Genomic DNA, 25,442 nt, shown 5'->3' with positions numbered 1-25,442 from the left:
CTACTACATTTAAAGTGACATCACGCCAGCTCAAGCTGAATTCATTCCATTTACAAAATAAAAGTTACAAACACGAAAGCCAGACTATTAGGTGGACTTATTTTATCAGCTATCTCAGACATTAGTCGTCATACTAATGGTTCCTAAACCCGACATCGTCAAGTAGCCCCGAATCCTGCATAAATGAACTCCATCGTTCATCAAGTCGAGAATCCCGCGCTGCTAAGCCCAAATCAGCTAGTGCAGGGTTGCCAGGTTGGACGTTGGGCTGGGAGCTGGAACTAAAAGGCGGTGGATACATCTGCGGGAACTGCGAGGGTGGACTGTACTGAGTACTTCGGTAAGAAGACGGATATCCATATCCAGAATCAGATGGAGCTGGACGACTCCGGTCGTATGAGTAGGAATACTGAAGGCTGCGGTCAGCTGCAGGCATATACCCTGATTCGCGCGAAGGACGTTGTAGACTCTGCCTAGACCAAACCTGGGTCCCAGACATCGATGGTAGTGGCGCAAGCTGAGTACCGTCACCTACATTCGAGAACTGAGAGAAAGGTGCACCATGCTCGAAATCCCTCGATGACTTCGCCAGTCTCTTAGCCGAGACGAATCGCGTGTGACCTGCGAATATAGACAGCTCGTCGTCCGCGTCTTCTTGCTTAATATTCCACAAGAGACCGTCTTTATCAACAGAGAGGGGCATTGATTCGTGTTGGGCCGCAGCAAGCGCGTGTCGTGCTTTTTCACTAAGCTTGACGAGGATTGGCTGGCATAATCCGGTCAGAACTATCCCTCCAAATCATCAAATAGACTCACGAGGGCTTTTGAAGCTCGCTTGCTATGTGTAGCCGCCTTCGAGAAAAGAACACAGGCTTGTTCAAGCTCCGTCATGGCAGAAGTGGCCAGGGGGGACCTGGGACCCCTGGTCACGACGGTACCGAAAACCACCTAGGCAACGAAAATTCAACGGTCACGCGTATGAGAGAGTCAGGTAACCTAGGACATACAGCCGCTGAGAACGCGAAAGTCCACATGGTCCAGAACCTTGCGCATGAATTTGGCCACATGGTGAATTGTTCACGAACAGATTTAAGTATCGTCGCAGACGAGCGATAGGCTGCCAGAAATGATGGAGCATAGGTACTTTTAAGAGGGTTGACAGGCTGTTCGATGATAGCCTGTGCGAAAAAACTTCGATGGATATACATGAGAACTTCGTAAATATGTCAGCTTCTCCCTTGCATGTAATAAAGATAACATACCCGTTTCACGTATATGGTCGAGGACGCATCTTTGAAATGATGTTCCAAGATCATTTTTCTCTGCCATTCCTGTCGGCAATGGAAATTCGCGCACTTTTCGATCAAGTTCCATTATAGTGTTATAGCTGGGGGCCTCAGCGGTCAATGTCCGTGCGGTTACTTCGGCAACACACTCGGACGCGAAACGGAATTGCCAGATTTCAACTTTGACGCGAATTATCAGCTGAGCCCAAGGTTGCACGGAGCCACTCACATTCCCAGCCAGGCGAACCTCCGTCCTTTTGATCGTCGTATTGGGGGAAACTACAGTCGATATATGCGAGAGAAAATGACGGCGGTCTTCCTGTATTGAGGCTCTGCAGATAGGGCGTAAGAGTTGCGTCGTAACCCTGGATTGTTACCTACCTGCCATACGTCTGCGACGAAGAGGTCCCAGAACAATATTCGGCGACGTTGGACCATTTTCACTGGCAAACCCCAGCGCTCACTGTCTCGATCTATGAAGTTTTTCATTCTGGTCAATCTCATAGCTTGGAAATGTATGACTACACGCACGTAACCCAATCTAAGAAGACAAGTTCAGCATACGATTACTGAGGGAAACACTACGGACCAACCGTTTGAGATAGATGAGCAGCCAGGGTGATGAGAGACCAAGTCATCTCCATGCTTGGTTCGCTAGTGGTGTCGCTCCCACTCATGGCATTGTAAATACTCATAAGATGTAGACACTGGATAGTGACGATGGAAGGCTTTTCTAACACCGGTTGTAGGGAGATAGCCGCCCGCGAGATTTGATGGTAGTGCTCAGCATAAGTAGTTGAGGGTTCACTTTCCACGAGCGCACCAATAGCAAAAATCATAAAGATAAGAGATAAATCATGCGGACCCCCGAACTCTTCTGAAGGCTGCTTGCGATATATCGCAGGTAGCATGTCGTCAATGAGCTGCTGGCGGGTGACACCTCTGAATATCCAGGCCACTTGCTCAAAATATGTTTCCCCAAGAGATTGTGCACGCTCCCAGGGAGGTAGATGGGTGCGAATCATATCCTGGACGTCTTCAGATCGACCCATAGGCGTAAAAGGAAAAGACTGCGAGAACAGAGAGAAATCGGTCGAGTGGCCAGAATTGGTAGGACTGACTGAGGCATGCTTTGAGTCAGGGCTGTGGGCGCTACTTGCTGGAGAGGGTGACGAGGCTATCAAAAGGCTCTACACCGGAGTGAGACATCGACATCGACAGCAAGAGGATGGGCTGCTCACCTCTGACCCTCCTGTTGGCCCAAAGAACCTCGATATCCCGTGGTCAGAGATAGACAGTGTTCCAAACGCGTCAATAACGTCTGCAGGTGGTTGTGCCGTAGCATCATCCGAGACGTTGTTCTCTTCTGTTGTATGTTCTTCGTTGAAAATGAGCTCATCTTGTAAAAGTGGATGCCGGTCGGTTGAATGCTGTGAATGTAGCGAAGAAAGGGCGTCCTCTAGCTGTCGTATTCTGCCGCTCAGCTTAGCAATTCTGCGATGGAGATGCTCCGTAGCTGCGAGGACGAAACGGGTGCCCTGACCAGTTGCCAGACTACCTACACAATACTGAGCGTTGCAGGTAACGATTGTGGCTCAGTTGGCTCACCATTAGGGCATAGCGCTGCGCAGCCCCTTCGCTACGAAGAAAATGAGCGGCGGTCCGCACATTACGAGGGATGAATATACCTGGCAAGACTGACAGGGAATTTGCTTGTCGCATTTTATCTTGAGCCTGCCTGCAAGTATGAATTAGACTCGGTGCGATGATCGCAATAAAGGCTCGAATCCGTACGACATTCGGCACACGAGACCTGATATTATCTGTGAGATAGACAAGAAATAACCAAAGATAAAGGGCGTACCTCTCCTATAAGACGCGGTGGCACGGTGAGTACTGCGACACGACGGAGAGGCCCTGAAACATACCTCGGTTCCGTTTCTGCTCGAGCTCCCGTGCGTGGGTACCGTCGAATTTGAACTCGTCTACTTCTCGGCGACTGGCGCGTCGTTTCAGTTTCGTTTTTTCGGCGGGCATTCGTGAGGACAGGAGGAGGAAGCAAAGTGCATCTACCCTATGGCTTCTTTATTTCACACTTGTATGGGAAAATAATAACACAAAAGGAGCCAAATGTATATAAGGGCCCCGGATTCCGTTCTCAGTAACTTTGCTGACATCCGGTCCTCATATGTCTTTCCATCACACATTGCTATCTTTCATACATCTCTTCGCATCGTTCATTCATCGCTTTTGATTCTTTTTCTCCAAAATCGTGACAATAATTCTCCTATTACAGGTTCCCGTTTTCTTGATGAACACCTTACACATGCTGCGGAGACACATTTTGACGTCTTTCGGAAGTTACACCGCCTTCCTGTCCTCTGTTGTCCTTCCAGAGGAGTTCAAAACCTTCATTTTGACGGCTCCGCCCCATATGCGCTCCCTGTCAGAGCTCCAATTTGCCCGTAACCAACCTGCAGGTTCATACTTCCCTGTTGATCCTTTTCACAAGGGCGTGATTTAGCTGCGGATAACGTAATCTTTCCTCCGTTTCTGATCTCGCAGCGGCATTGGCCAAGGCGTCAGCCTTTAGCGAAGGGGTTGAACTGTCTTGACGACAATCGAATTTGCGTTCATGCCGTCGAATTTTCGTATCATTGACAACCTCCACACCAATGATTATGGGGTCTTGCTTTTGGAAAACGGTATGTCTCACCGAAATTCTGTAGGCCCGGCATGGATAAGGTTGCTGTGTGTCCAAGTGACCTTCATTCGAAATGCTTTATCGTATACAGCCCCATAAGACAAAGACCCCGGAGATTGGTTTATTTTGGAGGAAGACAAAGCATGACCCTGTTGTTGCGATGAAGTATGTAAATGACGGTCCCATAGCGCCTCTGATCCAGCCTCACAAAAGACACCGCTGATGACAGGTAAAGGTTGCTTGGGAGCCCGTAACACTGACGTATATCCCAGATATGAACCATGATATGATGGCTGTCCGGGAGGATAGCCCGAATACTTCTTCGAGCCAGGATGGCATTGCATTGCTTGGAATGCCCAAATACTTGGTCAGAAAATTCATCGTACACGTGGCCATCAGTTCAGAATTTGAGTTTCCTTGGAATGGCTCAGAGTTCGGGTCAGTGGCGCAAGAATTGGGGATTCAGTTGGCGGACACAGATATCCGTACCCTGGTGCTCAAAGGCTTCTCCTCAGGGTGTGTCAGGCACAGAAACACTGCGCTCGTGTTAATAATACGCATGTTTCAGTATGTCCTCGTCGATCCAGTGCATTGGTATGGAGATAGGAATGAAGCTAAATATAAGCCAAGACGGAGAGTTCGGGATACCCTCGGATATAGGAAGGATCCACAAGGTGATTGCCATTCTTCAAAGGAAGATGATGGTCAAAAATGGGGAAGATGACATATGGCTCGGGCAATGAACCGAATCCCCTCACGGAAACAGTGCAGACGTAGACGCAGATCAAGAGAACCAGAGAGACGAATTTCATAGGGAATCCAAGCATAAGCAAGCATAAGGGTCGCTGAAGAGAGGACGTCTGCATGGCGCCATCGGGCACATTATGCCAGAGTTCCTTGATAAAATGAGCAATCAGAACTGCGTATACAAAATGAAAACATGTAGCTCAGCTCAACATTGAAGACTACGGCATGAATCAGTCCAAAGCGGCATTCGAACGACTATACGTCAGTATGGTATAGTGCAATAAACATTTTTTGGATTTGTTAGTTTTCACCGAAAAGCAATTATCAATCGTGGTGGTGCGCTGAGGAGTGGTCCTCAGCCGTGACGTGATGGTTCGTGACTCATATAATTCTTTCCTCTCTACTTTATGGCCAAAACGATTCTTGCGTTTTCTCGTTTAGTCTTCCATTCGTAGTTTCGTCTACGCTGTTATACGATACTCATAAAGAGCATATATCCGCCTTATTAATTATATATTCTTAAATGGTCTGTACACCTCGTTTTTCTGACTGGCATTCACTGACATCATTCATTCCTTCCAGCATATTTGCACCGATTGTGGAGGCACCGTCATCGAGTACGATGCAGCTGCAGGAAACGGATTCTGTGTTACTTGTGGGACCGTCGTCGAGGAGAACACCATCGTCAATGAGGTCGTCTTCGGAGAGACCAGCTCGGGAGCGGCCATGGTGCAGGGTTCTTTTGTCGGGTTGGGTTCAAGTGAGTACCTTCTGTACATCATAATAAGGATTTATTAAACGTGACCATGTAGCTCATGCCAGGATGAGCGGTCCGTATGGCAATCGGGGAAATTCCGAGAGCAGAGAACAAACAATTGCCAATGGTATGGTTTCATTTTCAACTCTTTTTTTCTTCCATCGCTCAATTTCCCTAGCTAGCAAGAAGATACAGAACATTGCGAACGTCCTACAGCTATCAGAGAGCGTCTGTCTGGCCGCAACTAGAATGTACACGCTTGCTGTAGAGCACAAGTTCACAAAAGGTCGCAAAAGTATGAACGTCGTCGCTGTGTGTCTGTATGTCGCATGTCGACAGAAGGAGACTCGGAATTACATGCTCATCGACTTCTCTGATCTACTTCAAGTACGTGCTTCGTATGATATTGTTGTGTGTGACATTGACAGTACATCTAGGTCAATGTATTTGAACTCGGCCATACATATCTCCAATTAGTGCAGACTTTGAATCTTCGACTTCCTCTTGTCGATCCGTCTCATTACATATCTCGCTTCTCTGCATTACTCGAATTTGGCGACGAAACTCACAAAGTTGCCACAGATGCCGTGCGGCTCGTGCAACGGTTCGACCGTGATTGGATGACTCGTGGACGACGGCCCGCTGGTATTTGCGGTGCGGCACTACTACTCGCCGCTAGAATGAACAACTTCCGACGAAGTATGGAAGAGATTGTCCAAGTCGTAAAGATTGCCGACACAACATTGAAGAAACGCTTGGATGAATTCAAAAACACACCAAGCGGTGAACTGACCGTCGGTGACTTTCGGAGCGTGTGGCTGGATGAGGAAGTTGATCCACCTGCATTTACGAAAGGACGGGTAAAAGAAGAGGAGGAACGATTGATCAGAGAGGGCGATGAAGAAGCCCTCGAGAAATTGAGAAAGAAGAGGGGTAAACGGAAAGGGAAAAGGAAAAGAGAAGAAAGTGATGAAGACCTCATTCCTGAGATGTCTGAGCAGGCTGCCAAAGGTTTTGATTCGTCTCTCTTGAATGAAGGCATTCTCTCTGGAACAACAGTGAGCCCAACACCTCTCTTCTACCCTGCTCCCGATGATGTTTCCATTGATCCTGCCTTTCTGGATATGCCTGCAATACCTGCACTCAATGCCATTGACGAAACAGTGTCAACTGTCGTGGCAGAGGAGGTCTCGGCATATCTCCAGAATCCTCAAGGGGCCATGTTGAGCGGCGCTCTAGATGAGGCAGAGCAGAGACGATTAGCAGAAATTGGTGTTGTCGACGAGCTTACGGGACTTGACGAAGAAGAGCTCGATCGGTTCCTGCTAAGCGAAGAGGAGGTAAAGATCAAAGAACGTGTATGGGTGGAGTTAAACAGAGATTACCTGGAAGCATTGGCAGGTAAGCCTTCGGTTGTCGTTACATTGTCTATCCTGTTGAGCGGATGTTTCAGCTAAAGGCGATCAGTCAAATACTACCACCAGAAGCAAGAAGGTGAGTTGTAACCCGTAGTGGGAGGAATGTTTTCGTCTATGGCGGTGCTTATGAAATCTTCATTACTTGTCGCAGCGCCGAAAAACGAAGCCTCGGGATTCAACAACTGCACATGGGGCGACGACTGCTGAGAGCGTGAAGAATATGATGAAGAAGAATCCTAAGTACAGTAAGCGGATCAATTACGATGCATTGAAGGATCTATTCGTGGATGGTGGGGTTGTCCCGACTTTGGATGAGAAGGACGAGGCCAACTTGTATACGATGGACAATAAGAGCGACGGAGAAGGCGGCGGAGCCCTGCTGGTCATTGAAGAAGATTCAATTCCTCCTCCACCGCCACCCGAAGATGACAAGGATGACGATAAAGAAGACGAGGACACCGCAGCTGATAACATTGGTTGGGACGATGCTTATGAACAAGAAGTCTAAAAAATTGCATGTACAGTGGACACCAAGTGCACTTGTATAATTAGCTTACTTCGATGTATTTGTAGATTCTTCCGCTCCCACACTTAGAATAAAGAGAAACCAATATCGATTATAATGTATTTTATCACAGAAATAGCAGGGAAGCAATTACTCTTCCTTCTTGGATCCGACACGCTTCTCAGCCTCAGTAATGGCAGCATTGTCAGTTTGAGGGCCAGTAGCTGGACGTAATGATTGAGCATGAACAAGGTCAGAAAATTTGACACTTACCTCCGAACAATCCTGGAGGCGATTTGAAGGGGCGCTTCAAGTCACCTTCAGCTGGTTTTCCAAAGAGATGAATAGCAACGAGCTTGGCATCATACAGATTTTTAAGACCCATGAGGGACTGAATGAAAAGTGGTTGTGTGAATTTCATGTAGCCATGCAAGAAACCCATCATCGCGATGCCCAGGTACACCGACCGCAGCTATGGTGAATGATGAGTTCCAGAAGGCAGAGTTGTATAGAAGGTAATTACCAGCTTAGACGTTTCAACGAGATCGTAGTCCCGCACAGTTGTCGTCACTAATTTCCCTTCTTCTCCAGACTGAAGGGGATGAGACGCGCGCCTCTTTGATTTTGATGAAGATACATACCATCGGGGTTGACGGTTCCACTAACACTTCTAATTGAGAAACGCAAAGAAAAAACAACGAGAATGTCAAGGCGGACTCACCGTATTTAAGAACAGTCTGATCATTTTTCCGCTTAATCTGTATAGCCCAATGCTCAGTGAAATTCGCGTGCACGCAGCATGTAACACACTGTCATAGAAATATAGTAGTATATGCCCAATATGATGAACTGGGTCGCGAGGTATCCAATTCGTGCGTAGTTGAGGATATCCGGATCGTCGAAGGGAATTTTTCGGGCCACTGAGAGACAGATAACCAAATTGGATCCAGAAAAGAAGCAGTGTGGGTAAAAAATACCTTGCATGGCCCCAAGGGATATAACGAGATTCTGTATGCCAGCGTTCATTGTGGGCTACTAACAGAGAAGAGAGGGGCGACGACGGCAGCGGTGATGACCGTCTACCAAAAAGCGTACGTGGAGTTGTTGCTTATTTGCATTTTTCCAAACGCGGAAATGATGTCATCCAAGGCGAGAACGGTTCTTCTGCGCTTGAGCATCTTGAACTCGTACAGCTTCCTCCATGTCCGACCTTCCCCAGCTCCTCCTTGCCTCACTCAATCCCGCCACTAGAAAGCAAGCTGAACAGAGTCTTGACGCGTTCAGTGCCCAGCAGGGATTTCTTTCCCATCTTTTGAGCCTAGTACTCGACCAGTCCCAAGAACGCGCCGTCAGGTTATCGGGGAGTGTATATCTCAAGAACATCGCGAAATTGAAATGGGAGGAAGTGAGAATGCCGCATTTCTCCTCTGATTCGTGTTTTGACCCCTCTTCTTTGCAGGATGTTCAGCCACTCACCGAGCAGGACAAGGTCGTCTTGAGGTCCGAGCTGGTGCCAGCTATGCTTGCACTATCTAACCCATCGGACAAGGCAATACGTGCCCAAGTTGCCGAATCTGTCTCTCTCATAGCAGAGCTGGATTTTCCCGAAAAATGGCCAAATCTCATTGATGTATGTTTCTTTGTAGGTTTGTCCTATCGCGCACTGATTGTCTCCATAAGCAACTGGTGTCATCACTGTCTGCAACGGATTATAACATTAATTATGGCGTTTTACAAACAGCGCACTCGATCTTTAACCAGTGGCGCGCACACGTCCGCTCCGACCAGCTTTTCACCGAGATCAACTTCGTCTTCTCAAAATTCATGGATCCATTCCTCCAGCTATTCCGACAGACTGCAACCCTTCTCCTTTCTGATCCTAGTCCGAATCCCGCTCTGACGACACCCACTTCTAACTACACGACATTGGCACAGTGCATGGTGTTGCTCGTTGAGATCTTCCACGACTTCACTTGTCAAGATCTCCCGCCTGCCATAGAGGATGCCCATGCCGAATTCTTTGGAACAACACAAGGCTGGTTCCACACTTTCATGCCCTGGAATCCCCAAGAGCTCAGAGGAGAAGTAAGTTAATTTTTTTGGACCGATTCACACATCTCACTGTTTGTATGCGTTCAGGCAGACGACCCTACTCCATCGCTTCCCGCACAGATCAAGACCAGAATTCTCGAAATCGCAGAGGCAGGTCTTTTGTTAACCACACATTGCCGTTAGCTCATCGATTTTTCAGCTCTTCCTCAAACTCTATCCTGAACAACTTCAACAGTCTGGAGCCGTGCAGACACTGGTGCAAGGCGTATGGAGTTTAGTGGGATCGAATCAGCTACCAAACATAAGCGATGACCATGTAGGGCCTCTCTTCATATTAATGTTGACTGAGACTCATCGGCATTAGCTGGTTTCTCAAGCACTTCGATTTATCTCGACTGCTATCCGATCGGGTCACTACCAGCCTCTTTTCTCCTCGCCAAACATTGTTTCCTCCCTAGTGGAAGGGGTAGTCGTTCCCAACACTTCTCTTCGAGAGCATGATGTTGAACAATTTGAGGATGACCCTCTGGAGTACATACGTCTTGACCTCTCGCTTTCCTCCGCTGGAACCGATCTAGCTACGAGACGTCACTCGGCGGCCGATGTGCTTCAAGCCCTGGTATCCAGCGGGTATGAGACCGCCACCACTGAAATCGTCGGAAAATGGATAGAGACAGGTCTGAAACGATATGAAGCAAATAAGACCGAAAACTGGAGAGCCAAAGACAGCGCCATTTATCTGCTAACAGCTGTTGCCACAAAGGGGTCGACTACCCAACAAGGTGTAACATCGACGAACACACTTGTCGACGTGATCAAATTCTTTTCTGAACACGTTTTCCAAGACTTGGAAGCATCTGCGGGCTCTGTTCACCCTATTCTTCAAGTTGATGCTATCCGATTTCTCTACACTTTCCGAAATCAAGTAGGTGCCGTACTACTCTGATGCGTAAATCTTCTTGACGGCTTTTGTTGCAGCTCACGAAGCCTCAACTGATGTCTGTATTGCCACTTCTTATTCGCCATCTTGGGTCAGCCAACTATGTTTGCTGTACTTATGCCGCGATCACTATCGACCGAATTCTTTTCATCAAGCAGGGCGGTCAGCTGCTGTGCGTCCGGGTCCTGTTGTGTCATACCAATATTGATAATGTCCATCTTGCAAAGGTTTACTCAGACTGACATCCACGACTTTGCTGCTGATCTCCTCAATGCTTTACTGACAAAAATTGAATCCGCCAAAACACCTGAGAAGATGGCAGAGAACGACCATTTAATGAAATGTGAGTCATTTCGTTTGATCGTCTCTTGTAGTTTACTCACACGCCGTTGTCTAAGGTGTTATGCGTGTAATCTTCACAGCTCGTGAGGGTCTGGCACCTGGATATGAACAGACACTTGCTCGTCTCGTAGCAATTTTGGGTGTCATCTCCAAGAACCCCAGTAACCCTAAATTCGACCAATACATCTTTGAAAGCATATCCGGCCTCATCAGGTCTGTTTTTTTTCCTGTTCTTGGCTTGGTTGGCGCCACCTAACACCTCGTTAGGTTCATAGCACGGGTAAATCCAGCCAACTTGACAACTTTCGAACAAGTGCTGTTTGGTCCCTTTACAGTTATCCTGCAACAGGACATTGACCGTGCGTAAAAACATACCTGTTTGACTTTGCGATCTTAACCGCTTTTATACAGAGTATATTCCTTATGTCTTCCAGCTTCTCGCCCAGATGCTTGAGATGCATTCAAAGGATGTGCCTACGGAATATCGAAGCTTGCTCCCCTTTCTGCTCATGCCCGCCATTTGGCAACAGAAAGGCAGCATTCCAGGACTTGTTAAGCTGCTGAGTGCATACCTCTCACGTGATAGCGCACAGATGGTTGCGAACAGGCAGATTGCGACAGTGCTCGGTGTTATTCAACAACGTCTGATACCCTCGAAACAAAATGACGGTTGGGGGTTCGAACTTCTTCAAGCAGTCGTGCGATACGTTGATGGGTACGTGGCTTCTCATTTGCACCTCTTGCCTGATGACTGATGGTATTCTAGTGCCAGCCTTCAGCAGTACTTCAGGGATGTTATTATGACAATACTCAAGCGAATGCAGGCGACCAAAACGGACAAGTTTATCTATCTCTTCACCCAATTCCTACTGTTCTCCATCGCGATCGAAGTTCCGGGTGGCTTATCAGTCGACTTCATCATCGGCACCATTGAGAGCATACAGCCCAACTTGTGGTCGCAGATCCTCATTAACTTCATCCTTCCTGAGGCCTCTAGAATTCCTATCAAGGACCGCAAAGTTGCTGTTGTTGGACTTACTCGATTGCTCACCGGCACACAGTACATGTTGATTGAACCGAGCGTTCGGACATGGTCCTCGCTGTTCACTGTCCTCGTTAGGCAATTCAATGAGCCGCAATATCTTGAGGGTCTGAAGGATGACACTGCCGTGGGTTTGACAGAGATTGATTATGAAGAGGCGACGGCAGGCTACCAGGCCGCATTTTCGCGTCTCGCTGCGTCAGAATCAGCGCCTGATGACCCTGTTGCATACGTCCGAAATCCCAAACAATACCTTGCTGAGCGTCTGATGGCTATGGATAGGCAGAAAATGGGGGTGCTTGTTTCTTCTGCAGACCGGGAGGTCGTGGGTCCTTTTTTGCAGAGTATGGGTTTATAGGAATGGGTTAGCTAAGGCATTTAAATGCGACTTGGTTGAGGGACGAAGTAACATGATGTGTATGCATCCGTCTTGAGTTTGCTATTTGATACATTGTTGTGGAGAAAAGAACATCCTAGTTTTGAGTACCGAACCATGTTCATGTATCGTGTAACATTGCGCTCTTCAAGAATACTGAGCATACCTTAATACCCGATCTACTAATAGGGTGGCAGTTCATTATGTGGTCGTGGTGAGTCGAGTGTTGAGAATGAGCGTTTGGTCTACTACTCTGTTGCTGCAAAGAAAACAGTTAGCGATGATAGGAGTAAAGAGACACCAAAAAACAATCAGAATGGATCTAGCGCAGGTGAAACTACGAGCTAGATAAGCCGGACGTAAATCAAACAACTTTCCAAGGATCTGGATGGAAGTCCTTCAAAGAGTCATATGGCCCCGGCGGTACTTCATCACTGGGAGTAACGCTGAAAAAATAGAACTTGGATACGTACCATTAGGTGGATGAAAAGACCGGTTGAAGTCCAGCTTGAGGTCGTCCGCCCTAGGCCTGTCGACTTTGATTGCAGAGTCCTAGATAGACGTCTAACGGAGAAAAGTGCATCTCCGCACCACGGATTTATATAAGGCAGTGGCACCTAACATCTTCAAATTCGGTTGTCGTCAACTGGCAGCAAGAATGGATGCCCTACAGTTGCTCTACAGAGGTGAAAGAGGTGAGCTGTCGAATTTCCTACGAGACGCGTCTCTCTTGCTTACCGCTATGAGCCCCGGCATGTCACCTCGGACTACCACTTGCAATGACGACGGCATGCCGCTAATCATAAGGATCTTTGGTTTAGGCGATGACAGCTTACCTCGACCCTTGTAACCTGGGGAAACTTTATAAGGAGCCAACATGTAGTCTCTATTCCAACTACCGCCATGCCTTCTGCAGTCAACAAGCCTGCTCCTGGAGTCTCGTTCTTCTCTCCTTACCAGGAGACTCCCTCTGGAACGGCCTTATCCAAGGACAAGCCAATCCCAAGCCTCTTCCAGCCTCTCACGATCCGCGGAGTTACCTTTCAGAACAGAATCTTCGTGTGTATCATCATTCTCGTCCAACTGTCTGCTGAGCACCGTATGTAGCTGTCTCCGATGTGCCAGTACTCTGCTGTCGATGGACATATCACACCCTGGCATACAGCTCACTGTACGCGTTTTCTTTAACGTCCACTCGATCAGCACTTAGTTACGTCGTAGACGGCGGTATCATCACCCGTGGACCAGGTCTTTCTATTATCGAGGCCACCGCGATTCTTGCCAATGGACGTACCTGCCCCGAAGATCTAGGCATCTGGTCTGACGACCACGTTCGCACTCTCACCCCACTCGTCGAGCTCGCCCACTCTCAGTCTCAAAAGATCGGTATTCAGCTTGCCCACGGAGGGCGTAAATCATCTACTGTCGCCCCTTGGCTTTCTGGGCAGGCTTTAGCCGACGAGAACGTCGGAGGATGGCCCAATGACGTGATTGCTCCGTCGCCCATTCCGTGGGCAGCGGATTATGCCACCCCCAAGGAATTGTCTAAGGATGATATCACGGATTTACTCCAGGCATACAAAGACGGCGCACTGAGAGCTGTGAAAGCTGGTTTTGATGTTCTTGAAATCCATGCGGCGCATGGATACCTCCTGCACGAGTTTTTAAGCCCAGTGAGCAACCAGCGCACAGATGAGTACGGAGGATCTTGGGAGAACCGTGTCAGGTTAATTCTGGAGATTGTCGACGCAGTCAGGGGGGTTATTTCACAGGATATGCCCCTGTTTTTCAGGTAGCATGCTTGCTATTTTGGCACAAAACCGAGCTAACCTGCCCTTGCAGGATATCCGGCTCTGAGGGCCTAGAATACCTCGATATACCATCCTGGTGCTCTGAAGATACCGTCCGTCTTGCGTTCTTGCTCAAAGAGCATGGCATCGACTTGCTTGACGTATCGTCTGGCGGGAACTCCTCGCAGCAGCGCATTAAGGGCGCCCCAGCGTACCAAACTCCCCTCGCTCACGCTGTGAAGCAGGCAAACATCCCAGGGCTTATCGTCAGCACCGTTGGAAGCATTACTAACGCAACACTTGCTCAGAGTATCTTGGACGACGGCAGAGCGGATGTCATACTTGTTGGCAAGGGATTCCAGAAGAACCCTGGTTTGGTATGGGCTTGGGCAGAAGAGCTGGGGGTTGACGTTGCCATTGCGAACCAGATATACTGGGGATTCTACGGTAGGAGGAAGCCAAGGAATGTATCAGATGCTTGATTTTCTGTATACTTTTAGACAGCTAGTAGCGAATTAGCACTGCAAAAAATTTGACATTGATCTGTGACGTATTTGCCACACGACCCTTTTTGATGTGGACCGTCAGGACGACTCGACTACTTCTGAGGTCTGCTGCACTTCACTCGACCCCTTCACTTGTTCATCATTATTCTCGTCCTTTACAATGTAAAATGCAACGTCGAAACTTCCATCAACAACAATGCAACTCTAATTCACCTGCCCGGTCATTTTCCGACCCCACCCGCCCTGACCTCTTTTACCACCTGATATATCCAAATTCCGGTTCGCCACCAATATTCGCGTTGTCATTTTTGCCTTATGCACCGCCGACACCTGACTCATCAACAATTATTGGCTGGTTACCCGCACAAGGAGCTGGAGGAGAGTCCGGGCTTAATGATTTCACTGAAAATCGTGCATCATTTTTTTTGTCCTTTTTTCTGGAGGTTGAATTATTATGCAGACAAGTTCCGGGACGTGCTGCACCAGGCTATACAGGAAGGTCTTCGTGAGGGTGTAGACGAGGTGCAGCAGAATGGCGCGACTCAACTACAGAACGGATGGATGCATATACATGGTGTGTGATCCAAGTACTGAATGTCCTGCTTTTCTCGTTTTCTGACAAATTATATTGATACCCACGAAGACGAACGGAATATCCCACCATTAGGACGCATTGGCGACCCGGATGACATTGTCGCTTCGGTTCTCGTCGAGAACGGGAATGTTTGTTACTCTCAAGACTTTATATCAACCCGTCCGACTAATATTTACTGTAGATACTGGCCAACACATACCAGCCCATGCCGGCCTATCGTTTCTGCACCTCCCACGGTGTCATCCAATTAACGCCTGGCCTGAGCCAAAAGCTTAGGACTCTCCTCGAACAGCTTGGCGCGTAGATAACGCGTACCGTAATCAGTGCTGCGGGAAACCAAAAGGATAGGGATAAGTGCTTGACAAAATTATAAATAGAGTTCTTTCTTAATGCCCAGTTCCCCCTACAAGGAGTCTTGGTGTGGCCTTACACGGCGTAACCCCGGTCAAAATACTTCTCAAGATGTATCGCCCTTCTTTAACGCGTGTTCAACGCGTGAAGAAATACCGTGTCATGGCGCTGAGCTTCTAAGCCATTCACCCTATCATCATCAGTTCTTTGATCTGAACCCGGACATACTGTTCTGTCCTCATCCTCTACAGTCACCATCTGCGCTCGTCAGTCTCGACCTCTGACGAGCTCAGCGCGTAGGACAAATGCATACACACACTGGCAGAGCTAAGCACAATACATTGGAAATGCGTTACGTTACAATAATGCCTTCTCCGGCGCTTTTTCACTTCACTTCTCACTTCGACCAGTCTTTGACCATGTCTTAATGGAAATCAAGAAAATCGTCTTCAGATTCAGAATTCGTGAGTTCTGGAAAAGGGCCTCTCAAACACATTCCGAACCAGCTTACCGGTGAGTGGGCTAATCCTACACAATCTTATCGAATAATTTCTAGACCTTCATCTCCACGTACAGGAGCGTCGGTAATATCTCTAGTTTCTAAAACTCTGCTCGTTCTTCGGCATTGTCTTCAGCCTATCCATCTCACATTCAACGATGGAGACTACCGATTGCCCGCACTTTGCAGCCATCTCCTCGCTTTCATAGAAAGCTACTCGTCATATTTCCGGAGGTGTCGAGCCCATTCTTGCTTCACCTAGAAAACATGAGCATTAACAATATGGATTATACAGAACATCGAGAACAAGAAACCGACCTCGGCCTATCTGTGAACACTAGCTTCATCAACGCACCTTTATACTCACCATAGTAAGCCCAAAGTGCCTGGGTCCCTTCCGAGTTTATGACAAGTAGTGAAACAGCCTGCCTCACTGCATTATGTCTTATTGAGAATAAGGTCCGTGTGCTCCTGGCTGGGAAGGTAATGCTGGATTATACTTGTCTGAGCAAGCCTTGGGTGGGATGAAAGTGGGTTTGTCGTTCTATATTTCCTGTGTTAATGTAACGGCACTTTCGTTTACAGAAAATTATTGTTTACCTTACTTGAAGTATAGCAGGTCTTTCTGTAGCAGGAGAAAGCCCTCTTTGGGATTGAGGTCTCGAATATCTCAAAGGTGTCGGATACAGCTATACTTACCGTAACAAGTCACCATCGGATACGTCTCTCAAAAGTAATGGCCCGAATTAAGGCCCACATATGAACTGCGCCGGATTGACGGATTTGCATCAATGGAAGAGCAGTGTGCAAGGTGGGGGGAATATACACGAGAAAGTATTAGTGATGGTTTTCGGCCAATGGCTGACTTGGGTTGCACTTACAGAGGCTCTGGTTTGGTTTCCTTAATATTATAATACCAAAAGATAAACCAGTTTAAGTGGTGATCCTCATGATATCGCCTCAGTTATTTCCTCAGGTCTTACAACTCACTCAGCGCGCTGAGCACGTTCCTCTGGTGTCTGTCTCTAACAGCTGCTTTCTTACCTCATTATACATTTGCCTGTACCTGTCACGCTCCTCCGAAGTATATGCTAATTCGCGCTGAGATCTTGCATGCCTTTGCACAAGTTTGTGATAGGTGTGGAAACTTGAAAGGCATCATCGGAGTCTCGTCCCGTGGATCCGTAGCAACACGGTCGACGCGTCATCAACCTTCTTGTAAAGTTACATCGACAACAATGGAGGCATCCTCGACGTCTTCTGGCAGCATGGATCAGCGGCGGAAGGATGCATTGCAGAGCTATCGTGAGGTAGTTACCTTCTCTCATTCTTGAATAATTTACTGAAAATTTCTTCTGCAGAAAATGCGACACCACGAATCGAGTAGCGAGAACCTGAAAACTCGTGAGGTTCAGATATCTTCGCAGCGTATACGGTGGCTTATGTCTATTAGTACGGTTTTCGCTCAAGGACTTGGAGAAGGAATACGAGAAGACTGAGGACGACATCAAAGCTGTGCAATCCGTAGGCCAAATAATCGGCGAGGTCATGAAGCAGCTGGATGATGATCGGTGTAAGCTGCACCTGCATGGCTCATTATCTATGTTGAATATTTCGTTGCCATTTTCTAGTCATAGTAAAGGCCTCATCAGGTCCTCGTTATGTCGTTTCATACCGCCCTGCCCTGCCCGCCGCTAAACTTAAAAACGGTACTCGTGTATCTCTTGACATGACAACCCTGACCATCATGCGCATACTACCCCGTGAAGTTGATCCTCTTGTATACAAGATGAGCCTGGAAGACCCTGGAGGAGCCTCGTTTGCGGGTATTGGTGGCTTGGGGGAACAGGTTCGTGAATTACGTGAGGTCAGAAATCTTCCTTCGTTGCTCTCTATTTCTGAGCTCACACACCACAGATTATCGAACTTCCTCTTCTGAACCCTGAACTCTTCCAACGTGTCGGAATCAAACCTCCGAAGGGTGTCCTGCTCTATGGTCCTCCTGGGACTGGTAAAACTCTTCTGGCGCGTGCCGTCGCAGCAACACTGCAAACGAACTTCCTTAAAGTCGTCTCGTCCGCTATAGTAGACAAATACATCGGTGAGAGTGCCCGTGTTGTACGAGAGATGTTTGGGTATGCACGAGACCACGAGCCTTGCGTTATCTTCATGGATGAGATTGACGCTATCGGTGGAAGACGGTTCTCCGAAGGTACTAGTGCAGACAGGGAGATTCAGAGGACCCTCATGGAAGTGAGTCTCCGTATCCCTCGCATGCTAATAGTGTGACTGATAAATTAAACAGTTGTTAAATCAAATGGATGGTTTCGATTCCTTGGGAAAGACGAAGCTCATCATGGCTACCAACCGACCGGATACATTGGATCCTGCCCTGCTTCGTCCAGGTCGTTTAGATAGGAAGATTGAGGTACCGCTACCTAACGAGCAGGCAAGACTTGAGATTCTCAAAATCCACGCTGCCCCCGTGAACAAGGGCGGTGAGATCGATTACGAGGCCATTGTCAAGGTACGTCCAGGGCGTCACACTAAGAACTACTATTAATATCAACATTACCAGCTGACGGACGGATTCAATGGCGCCGATTTGCGCAATGTTGTTACGGAGGCAGGGATGTTTGCCATAAGAGATGAAAGGTGGGTTTTCAGTTTTCCCCGTTCTTCCAAGAACTGATCATAATGCGTACCCTTCTTAGAGAACTCGTGAATCAAGAGGATTTGACGAAAGCAGCAAGGAAAGTAAGCGATGCGAAGAAGCACGAAAGTGAGACCTTCATTTTCTTCTAGGACATATTTACTAATTTATAAATTTCCCAGCCAAATTGGAGTATTCCGCGTAGATTCTGCATTCCATCTTTCTCATGGTTCTCACATCCGTCAATACACTATTTTGCGAGTGTGACTGTTTTGTAACATCGATCTTTTACCCGCTTGATGACTTATAATCGACACAAGCCGGGAATATGGTCAACTCCATTCCACGTACTTCTCAGACTTCACAGCTATTCCAGGACTACTATCAACGGGCCGACAGCAAAGTGCGCGTGGATGATGTCGACGATATCCATCAGAACGAACAGAAGGAGAGCACTCATATATGTGTGCAAGTCTTAGGAAAATCAATCTTGTGATAAACCTGTACGGGAATATAGCGATGGTAAGCAATGAAAAAGTCATGAAATCATGTTAGCGAACTTTGATCCTACTTCATTGGTGAGCTTCACTTCTTGGTCCCTAGAAACCAAATAGGTGGCGGCCCAATGAGATGCAGAACAGCGCAGAACTCAAACCGGCGTGGCGAGGTTCGTGGCTTGCGGTCATATGTCAAGAAGTCATGGTCTGCGCTCTCTAGGAACACGAGGCGGAAAGGCCATCGAAACCAGAAAGAAAACACTTCAGACCACTTATCTATTACATCCCATGAGATAGCTTCGGCCACGATTTGGGGTGACGAATGTCTCCGCAGACCGAAGAAGCAAACGCTGGTTCCATACGGTTGGCAAGATACTTGACCATCATACTTCTCACGTAGGGACGACTCAATTGAAGAAATGATACATGTTTTCAACCCCGCACAATGGTGCCACTGAGGACAGTGTTTTCTGGAAAACTCGCCTTCCCCTTCTCAGACGGCGCCAAACGGCCATCTACCTTGTTCCGCCCTTCGAGGAATAGGCTGATGATAATGCCGAATTGGGGTTAGTAAGGTTAGTAGTGGCGCTGGCAAGAAGTAAGATATGAACATGGGATGGGCTAAAAATGCGCCGGAAGAGATGAATTTGTACCGACGACAGCCACCGTTCCCCAAACTACCACCCCAATAGTCCCATGAGGAACTTTCGGATGCAGACTTTCTCCTTCGGTTATACAGTACGTTCTGACTATCGAGTCTCTAAGGAAGCAATAGACCAAAGGGAAACCGCCGGTGCTATCCCGTACCAAAATCCGCTGTGAGACTCGACGTATTTTCTTGGATGTCATATAATTATCAGAAAAAGAAGATTCGTGCTACATAATACTCTTGCCTCAATAGTTGTTTGTATACACGGTCAGTACCTTGCCAAGCTCCGAGAGATGATTCTAGCTTTGAATACAACTCGGCGTATCTATGAGCATCAAACTTAATGGTGAGCCATAAAGGAGAATGATAAAATGCGAATACCATTCTGGTCAATCTCGTCCGTGTTTGATCAGCCTCAGGCTTGGAGAAACCGTAGTCAGGCAAATGGCTGGGATACAAGGCAGTTAGTTATTCAATTACCCTGTCATCTATTCTCTGTATTGATTGATTTAATTTTCCAGGATCAGCCATATGTGTATGTCCTTGTACAGCGCACTGCCAAGATCCGCACACATCAGCGACCAAGGCGGAGAGCCCCGTTGAGCATTGAATTCACTGCAAAAGCTCGGGGAGCCTTCTATTCTATGAAAGGCAAATTATTCCTTGATTTATTTGCCCATTGTCAATATCTCATGGCGCTTCGCGAATTTGGCTAGGCTGTAAATGCTTTCTGTACTTGCAAGAAACGGCGGGTTCAAAAGTTCATTGTTTAGTGTTCTAGGACTTCCCTTAGCAGGGTTCGGTCAAACTCAGGGCCCGTTCCAAAAAATACAGCGCCGATAACCACTTATGCAGACCTTCTCTAAGCAGCATACAACTATCAAAGTATTGAGAGAGATGGCCATCCGAAATTATATTCACCGTGGTACCCACATTTTATGGCTTCGCAATCGAAGAGCTCCGTGTAAAACTAATGAAGCTCCTTCCTTATCTCAATGGAAATCGACACTCTGGGAAAGGTCTCTTACAACAGAAGGCTGATTTTTCGTGAAGTTGACGATCTCTTGATGATCATGATCGGTTTTTTCCATAATACGACGTCACTGGGCCAGGTTTCCTTCATTGACACTTGGACTGTTCCTTCTTTGAACCTTGATCTCCAGTGATTCATACTCAGTCGCAGCCCACAAGTCTCCGGTCGATCCGCAAATTTTAATTATCCGGCATAACTATACATATATCTACTTTTCAAAAAAGTATATCTTATATTCAGAAGTTCGCATCTATCCCCTCTTGACACCTGTGCCGATGCCCATCCCAACACGGACAAGAGTTTCAAGGGCGGCACGACCGTTAATTAACAGATCTTCATCCCATTCCACTGTACCCTTTTCAAATAGTACAACAATCGTTGATCCACCTAGGAAGAATAAGACGCCTACAATCTCAACCTGAACAGGAGAGCTTACCGAAAGCAAAATACCCAAATTCTTGGCCCCGTTGAACATAATCACCTTCGTTCACAGTTGTCCTGATAGTGCCAACCATCATAGCACCAACACAAACAGCCATCACACGCCCGAAATGAGGGCTATCGATGGGAACGATCTTACGCGCATTTTCTCCGTAAACGTCCAGAGCCGTTCTGATCGCTTGAGGCTGGTAGAAACATACAGTGAGCGCCTGAAACCATGGAAGATGACCTCATTCACTTACATTGACTGTATAGTATTCGCCGGGAATGTACTTCATGGGTCCAATCGTACCCTCAACAGGTGAGTGGAATCGGTGATAGTCCTGAGGCGCTAGTCGGAATATAGCCAAAGCACCACCATTGTATCGATCGGCTTGGTCCTTATACGCGTCGCCCAATAGTCGAGAAACAGTGAATTCACGACCTTTGATCCACAGACGAGTCGCTTCGCTGACGGTTTCAAACGCCATGAAACGACAGTCGGCTGCACTGACAAGCCGATAAGGGTCATTAGGTTTCTCGATAGGCCTTGCAGAAGGTTTCAATTTCCTTAAAAAGCCATTGTAAGTGACTGTATGTTATTGCCGAGCAGATACAGAAAGATACCTGTAGAAAAATTCGTTGAAGGATTCTTGAGAAACGATTAGTCATGCGATCAATCACTGCAGAGGCCAGCTTACTGAAAGAATCCAGGGAATCCAGAATCTCATCCACCTTGAGTCCATGGAATTCAATGAAAGTAGGAATGTCGCGGGCAGATTCAGGCGCGTCGTACTTGATTCCTTGTTTGATCGATAAGGATTTTAATAGACGACGTGCTGTTTGCAGAGACATCAAGGTCAGCTCGAAGTAAGAGAAAAGGCTTACCTCCGTTTCCTTCCATTCGACCTTTGGCCCCCTAATATTCATATGAGCATTACATACGAAGAGGGTCCAGGATAAACCCACCTTGTATAACAATCGAATGCCTAGCCTTACGTATACTTGCATCTTCTCCTCTTCTAACTGACCCGTCATCCTGTTTTGAACAATGATATTGGCGGAGTTCTGGAACCATTTAAGTGATGCATCGTTACGATGATTAGATACTTACAGCGCCGAGCTTGTAGTCACCACTCGAAATCTTGCCGATGATCTTAGTGTACCATTTCCGCTGAGCCTGGCTGGCAGTTACGAAGTTGCCGACGACAATGCGATCAACTTTGTTCCAATCCTGGCTGGCGCAGACGGCGAGGTGGGTAATGATGTCAACTTCCGCCTTCGAATTGAGCCTGGGACGGTGGCACAATGGGCAATTCTTGACATTGATGACACGTTCGAGCGATGTTTCGGAGCCTGAGGAGCTAGAGGCGGACAATGTAGACCCAGCCTTTGCTTTGGATTCCGTCGCTCTCCTGAATTTGGATCTCTTCGTAGCTGGAACGGTCTCCGGTTCTGGAGACCCGGTGCCGGAAGACTCGTCTTCAGGTTCAGAAGATGAATAAGAGCCCTGTATAGCCATTCCGACGATAGGGTCGGCGCTTTCACCCGCAGGCGTAGCCTGCATAAGACTTTGTTGCGCAGGTTCAGTCGTGTATGACCCTGAAGCAACTGGCTGTGCATTCATTTCCGCACCACCGACCGCATCGCTAGTTTCCGGAACCATTGACATGCTCACTGGGGGCCCTGAAAAGTCAAGACGGTCCAGTGGTAGTTCATTACCTTCCCTATCCGATATCATGATCATGGGCGTTGCACTAACGCTGCTGTCAAGAAGGGCGTCATCTGTGTCCAACCTCTTCTTTTCACTATCAGGTCGACCTAATTCCGCTTCCAAACACTGGATGGCTTCGGCAATGGTTAACTCATCCGTATGAGAGTTCTTGTTGAAACGAGTCCAAAACGAATTGACGGTCAAGCGTGTAAGAGTCGAACCGAGAGAATCCAGCATCGAGATAATCTCAATGTGAGATAGCGATCCCGTGTCATCAGTATCGTATTGCTTGAGGAACTGTCGCCAGAAACGTTGACGAAGAGCGGCATATGGCTGGTACATGGCGCTATCATCCGAAAACCTTTAGTCAGGTACATAAAACAAATAGATATCGCATACCGAAGAGATATAACTGGGGCATGTTTGGCTTCCCAAGGCATATCTTTTCCAGTCGTCAAAGGCAGCTTGAAGTCTGTCATCGCTTGATCCTCGTCAGTAAAAGGGTATAGCCCAGTCTCTTCATCGGCCTGAGGTACGTTATCCAACAAATCCTTGAGGTCGAAACTGGCATCTCCAATGTGATCATTGGAAGAAAGTTTGTCCCAATCCAAGATAGTGAGCTGGACTTTAAAAGTTGTCTCGTATCGCCTAACATGGAAGAGCAACTTCTCATCCCAAACAGGGCTGAGAGAGTGACGAATAATACGAGTCCGAAAAACTTTCTTGCCAAATGAAATGACGACAAAGGGGTCCATGTCCCACCCCGTACGGGTGACTATTAAATTGGAATCACTTCGGATTAGTATTTTTCTAATACATACCAAGTTCTACTCACTGTTTTTCAATTTTGGCAGATCTTGGGCAGACTTGATCTCCAACATAACGATTCCCACGATGTCATTTCGACCGCTGAAGCTATATGGCTGCTTCTTTCGTTTCATCCGTCCACCAGGGCCTTCGTTACCACTACCACTGCTTGTACCCGGCGCGCTGCTAGAACTTGTGCCCCAATTTCTTTTGAAGCGCTTCTTTTTCTCCTTCTCCAAACCTGTACCTGGTGTCCCTGGAGGCGTCCCCGTATCAGAAGTTTCGCTGGTAGGGTTTGACGTCGAGGTCGATCGTCGTGAAAATTTCATTCTCATGAAGCTGGGAGAAGGCGTCGCAATCTTTGGTGAAGGAAACCTTTTAGGCGATCCAACAGGTGTAGCCGGCGTCAAATCAAGCCGAGGAGGGAGGGGGCGAGTTTCGGCCTCTTGAGATGCAGGTGTATTGGTAGGGGTAAAAGGCGAGGTGGGACCTGTGGAGAAGCTAGTTGCTGGGGTTGTAGGCGCGGTATTGGGTGTGGGCGTTAGGACGGGATCACTGTCGTCTAGAGCATCGGCAAACTCCTCATCGTCAGAAAAGTCAGAGTCAGAATCCGATGAGATACCACCGTCATCTTCATAGTCAGCCACGCCGGCGTGGGAGCGCACGGTACCAACACCTTCCGTCTACAAAGTTTAATAAATGAAAAATAGTTCGGCGAACTTGTAGGACTTACTGGTGGTGCAGAAACCAAAGAAGGCCGAGATCGTCTGATGAGTTCTGAGAAGATCTCGTCAAACTCAAGAAGGTTCTGTGTTTTGGGTGGCGAGACGAAGCCAAGTTTAACTTGCACGGACCCGGCGGCTTTCATTCCATCTCTTGTCGAAACAAGGTTTAATGAGAACGCCTGAATGCATACAACTTTGGCGCCCGCGTCACGATAAGAAAGAGGTTGACTTACCTTGTTACCTGGCTCGTCAAAGCCGTACGTCCTCCCATTCGAGAACCAGTCCTCCAAGGGCAATGCCACTTCGCCCATGTAGTCCTTCTTCATCAACATGTCCTTATCCCATGCCACCAATTCCAAGACCCCCAACCTGTCGGCCAGTGAGAGATAGATGGGGAAGTCAAAAGTTGCATCCTTGGGCGCATATATTGGCTGAAGTGTCTTCTTTGCCACGGGAGTCTGGAATCGCGAGTTCAACATAGACACGACAATGAAGCTAGCAGCACATCGTGTAAGCTCCTATCACACGACGGTGAAATGATACGCACGGATCACTAGCTCCATTCTTATCCTTGGCCAGCATGTCCTTGCAGCCGAAAATCTGCAGCCTCAGGATCACAATAGAGTCCTCTCCTGAGATGGGCGAAAGGGTATTGCGCCCACTCCCACGGCCTCCACCGACAAGAGTGCCGGCACCGCGCACGGGAAAGCGCGCAGCAGTCTTGAGCGCGCGCTTGATCTTCATTGCCTTGGGAGCCATTTCAATGTCGTCAACACCGAGTGCGGCGGTGGACGGAAGAGAGCGGGATGCGATTGCACACGGAAAAGTTGTATCTTAATACGATACTGGACAAAGGCGTACCTGCCCGCAAGAGAAAGGAAGACAAAGAAATTCAACAGGGATTGGTAGAAGGGCTCCAGGTAATAGTAGGGAAATATGGGCGGCTCCACACGGTATGGATCACGTTCACCTTTGTCTCATCGGCCGGCTATCATATCAATTTACGTTCGTAGGAAGCCCTGTCCAAGTAAAGT

At 47.8% G+C, this 25,442-nt stretch overlaps 8 protein-coding genes across 8 annotated transcripts; 5 read left to right on the top strand and 3 right to left on the bottom strand.

The window, feature by feature from the left end:
- Window positions 1-29: 29 nt before the first annotated feature.
- BT62DRAFT_961370 (uncharacterized protein) lies at window positions 30-3,399 on the bottom strand. Its single transcript, XM_043188593.1, has 13 exons — window positions 3,215-3,399; window positions 3,081-3,104; window positions 2,975-3,024; window positions 2,895-2,925; window positions 2,528-2,844; window positions 1,876-2,476; window positions 1,818-1,823; window positions 1,668-1,759; window positions 1,516-1,618; window positions 1,263-1,466; window positions 1,008-1,213; window positions 817-948; window positions 30-766 (listed from the first exon to the last, which is right to left on the bottom strand). Exons 1-13 carry the CDS (start codon window positions 3,321-3,323, stop codon window positions 134-136), a joined length of 2,508 nt encoding a protein of 835 aa, XP_043044976.1. The 5' UTR covers window positions 3,324-3,399; the 3' UTR covers window positions 30-133.
- A 623-nt stretch (window positions 3,400-4,022) lies between these two features.
- On the top strand, window positions 4,023-4,733 carry BT62DRAFT_916476 (uncharacterized protein; the record flags this gene model as incomplete). The annotated part of the gene is made up of 5 exons (XM_043183993.1): window positions 4,023-4,037; window positions 4,082-4,155; window positions 4,179-4,219; window positions 4,263-4,506; window positions 4,559-4,733. The coding sequence occupies 5 exons, from the start codon at window positions 4,023-4,025 to the stop codon at window positions 4,731-4,733; spliced, it is 549 nt and encodes a 182-aa protein (XP_043044975.1).
- Window positions 4,734-5,125: 392 nt separating this feature from the next.
- BT62DRAFT_961368 (BRF1-domain-containing protein) lies at window positions 5,126-7,584 on the top strand. The gene is made up of 7 exons (XM_043188592.1): window positions 5,126-5,263; window positions 5,320-5,497; window positions 5,550-5,621; window positions 5,673-5,881; window positions 5,932-6,895; window positions 6,948-6,988; window positions 7,064-7,584. Exons 1-7 carry the CDS (start codon window positions 5,261-5,263, stop codon window positions 7,418-7,420), a joined length of 1,824 nt encoding a protein of 607 aa, XP_043044974.1. The 5' UTR covers window positions 5,126-5,260; the 3' UTR covers window positions 7,421-7,584.
- BT62DRAFT_883052 (inorganic phosphate transport PHO88) lies at window positions 7,568-8,443 on the bottom strand (the record flags this gene model as incomplete). The annotated part of the gene is made up of 7 exons (XM_043182732.1): window positions 7,568-7,641; window positions 7,685-7,889; window positions 7,941-8,009; window positions 8,059-8,078; window positions 8,139-8,175; window positions 8,228-8,337; window positions 8,395-8,443. 7 exons carry the CDS (start codon window positions 8,441-8,443, stop codon window positions 7,568-7,570), a joined length of 564 nt encoding a protein of 187 aa, XP_043044973.1.
- A 132-nt stretch (window positions 8,444-8,575) lies between these two features.
- Window positions 8,576-12,305, top strand: BT62DRAFT_927180 (importin alpha re-exporter). Its single transcript, XM_043185193.1, has 13 exons — window positions 8,576-8,822; window positions 8,877-9,047; window positions 9,098-9,502; window positions 9,557-9,619; window positions 9,669-9,785; window positions 9,834-10,394; window positions 10,448-10,581; window positions 10,637-10,752; window positions 10,808-10,964; window positions 11,019-11,110; window positions 11,163-11,466; window positions 11,518-11,989; window positions 12,049-12,305. Exons 1-13 carry the CDS (start codon window positions 8,619-8,621, stop codon window positions 12,052-12,054), a joined length of 2,802 nt encoding a protein of 933 aa, XP_043044972.1. The 5' UTR covers window positions 8,576-8,618; the 3' UTR covers window positions 12,055-12,305.
- Window positions 12,306-13,072: 767 nt separating this feature from the next.
- Window positions 13,073-15,364, top strand: BT62DRAFT_916472 (NADH:flavin oxidoreductase/NADH oxidase; the record flags this gene model as incomplete). The annotated part of the gene is made up of 7 exons (XM_043183992.1): window positions 13,073-13,228; window positions 13,277-13,340; window positions 13,391-13,961; window positions 14,012-14,406; window positions 14,926-15,039; window positions 15,109-15,188; window positions 15,242-15,364. The coding sequence occupies 7 exons, from the start codon at window positions 13,073-13,075 to the stop codon at window positions 15,362-15,364; spliced, it is 1,503 nt and encodes a 500-aa protein (XP_043044971.1).
- A 1,625-nt stretch (window positions 15,365-16,989) lies between these two features.
- On the top strand, window positions 16,990-19,062 carry BT62DRAFT_927173 (26S proteasome subunit P45). Its single transcript, XM_043185192.1, has 9 exons — window positions 16,990-17,220; window positions 17,272-17,314; window positions 17,364-17,483; window positions 17,542-17,777; window positions 17,828-18,163; window positions 18,216-18,437; window positions 18,489-18,565; window positions 18,625-18,692; window positions 18,746-19,062. The coding sequence occupies exons 1-9, from the start codon at window positions 17,149-17,151 to the stop codon at window positions 18,766-18,768; spliced, it is 1,197 nt and encodes a 398-aa protein (XP_043044970.1). The 5' UTR covers window positions 16,990-17,148; the 3' UTR covers window positions 18,769-19,062.
- A 1,930-nt stretch (window positions 19,063-20,992) lies between these two features.
- On the bottom strand, window positions 20,993-25,167 carry BT62DRAFT_978239 (uncharacterized protein; the record flags this gene model as incomplete). The annotated part of the gene is made up of 13 exons (XM_043189333.1): window positions 20,993-21,129; window positions 21,179-21,368; window positions 21,426-21,732; window positions 21,790-21,814; window positions 21,864-22,001; window positions 22,051-22,081; window positions 22,132-22,230; window positions 22,277-23,222; window positions 23,276-23,651; window positions 23,712-24,366; window positions 24,417-24,587; window positions 24,642-24,903; window positions 24,956-25,167. The coding sequence occupies 13 exons, from the start codon at window positions 25,165-25,167 to the stop codon at window positions 20,993-20,995; spliced, it is 3,549 nt and encodes a 1,182-aa protein (XP_043044969.1).
- Window positions 25,168-25,442: the final 275 nt, after the last annotated feature.

The sequence above is a fragment of the Guyanagaster necrorhizus genome (genome assembly GCF_019112545.1).
Source record: "Guyanagaster necrorhizus MCA 3950 unplaced genomic scaffold BT62scaffold_3, whole genome shotgun sequence".
In the NCBI taxonomy this organism is placed as follows: Eukaryota; Fungi; Basidiomycota; class Agaricomycetes; order Agaricales; family Physalacriaceae; genus Guyanagaster; species Guyanagaster necrorhizus.
The sequence above is the reverse complement of the archived record's forward strand: the minus strand, read 5'-3'. Positions and strand labels throughout refer to the sequence as shown.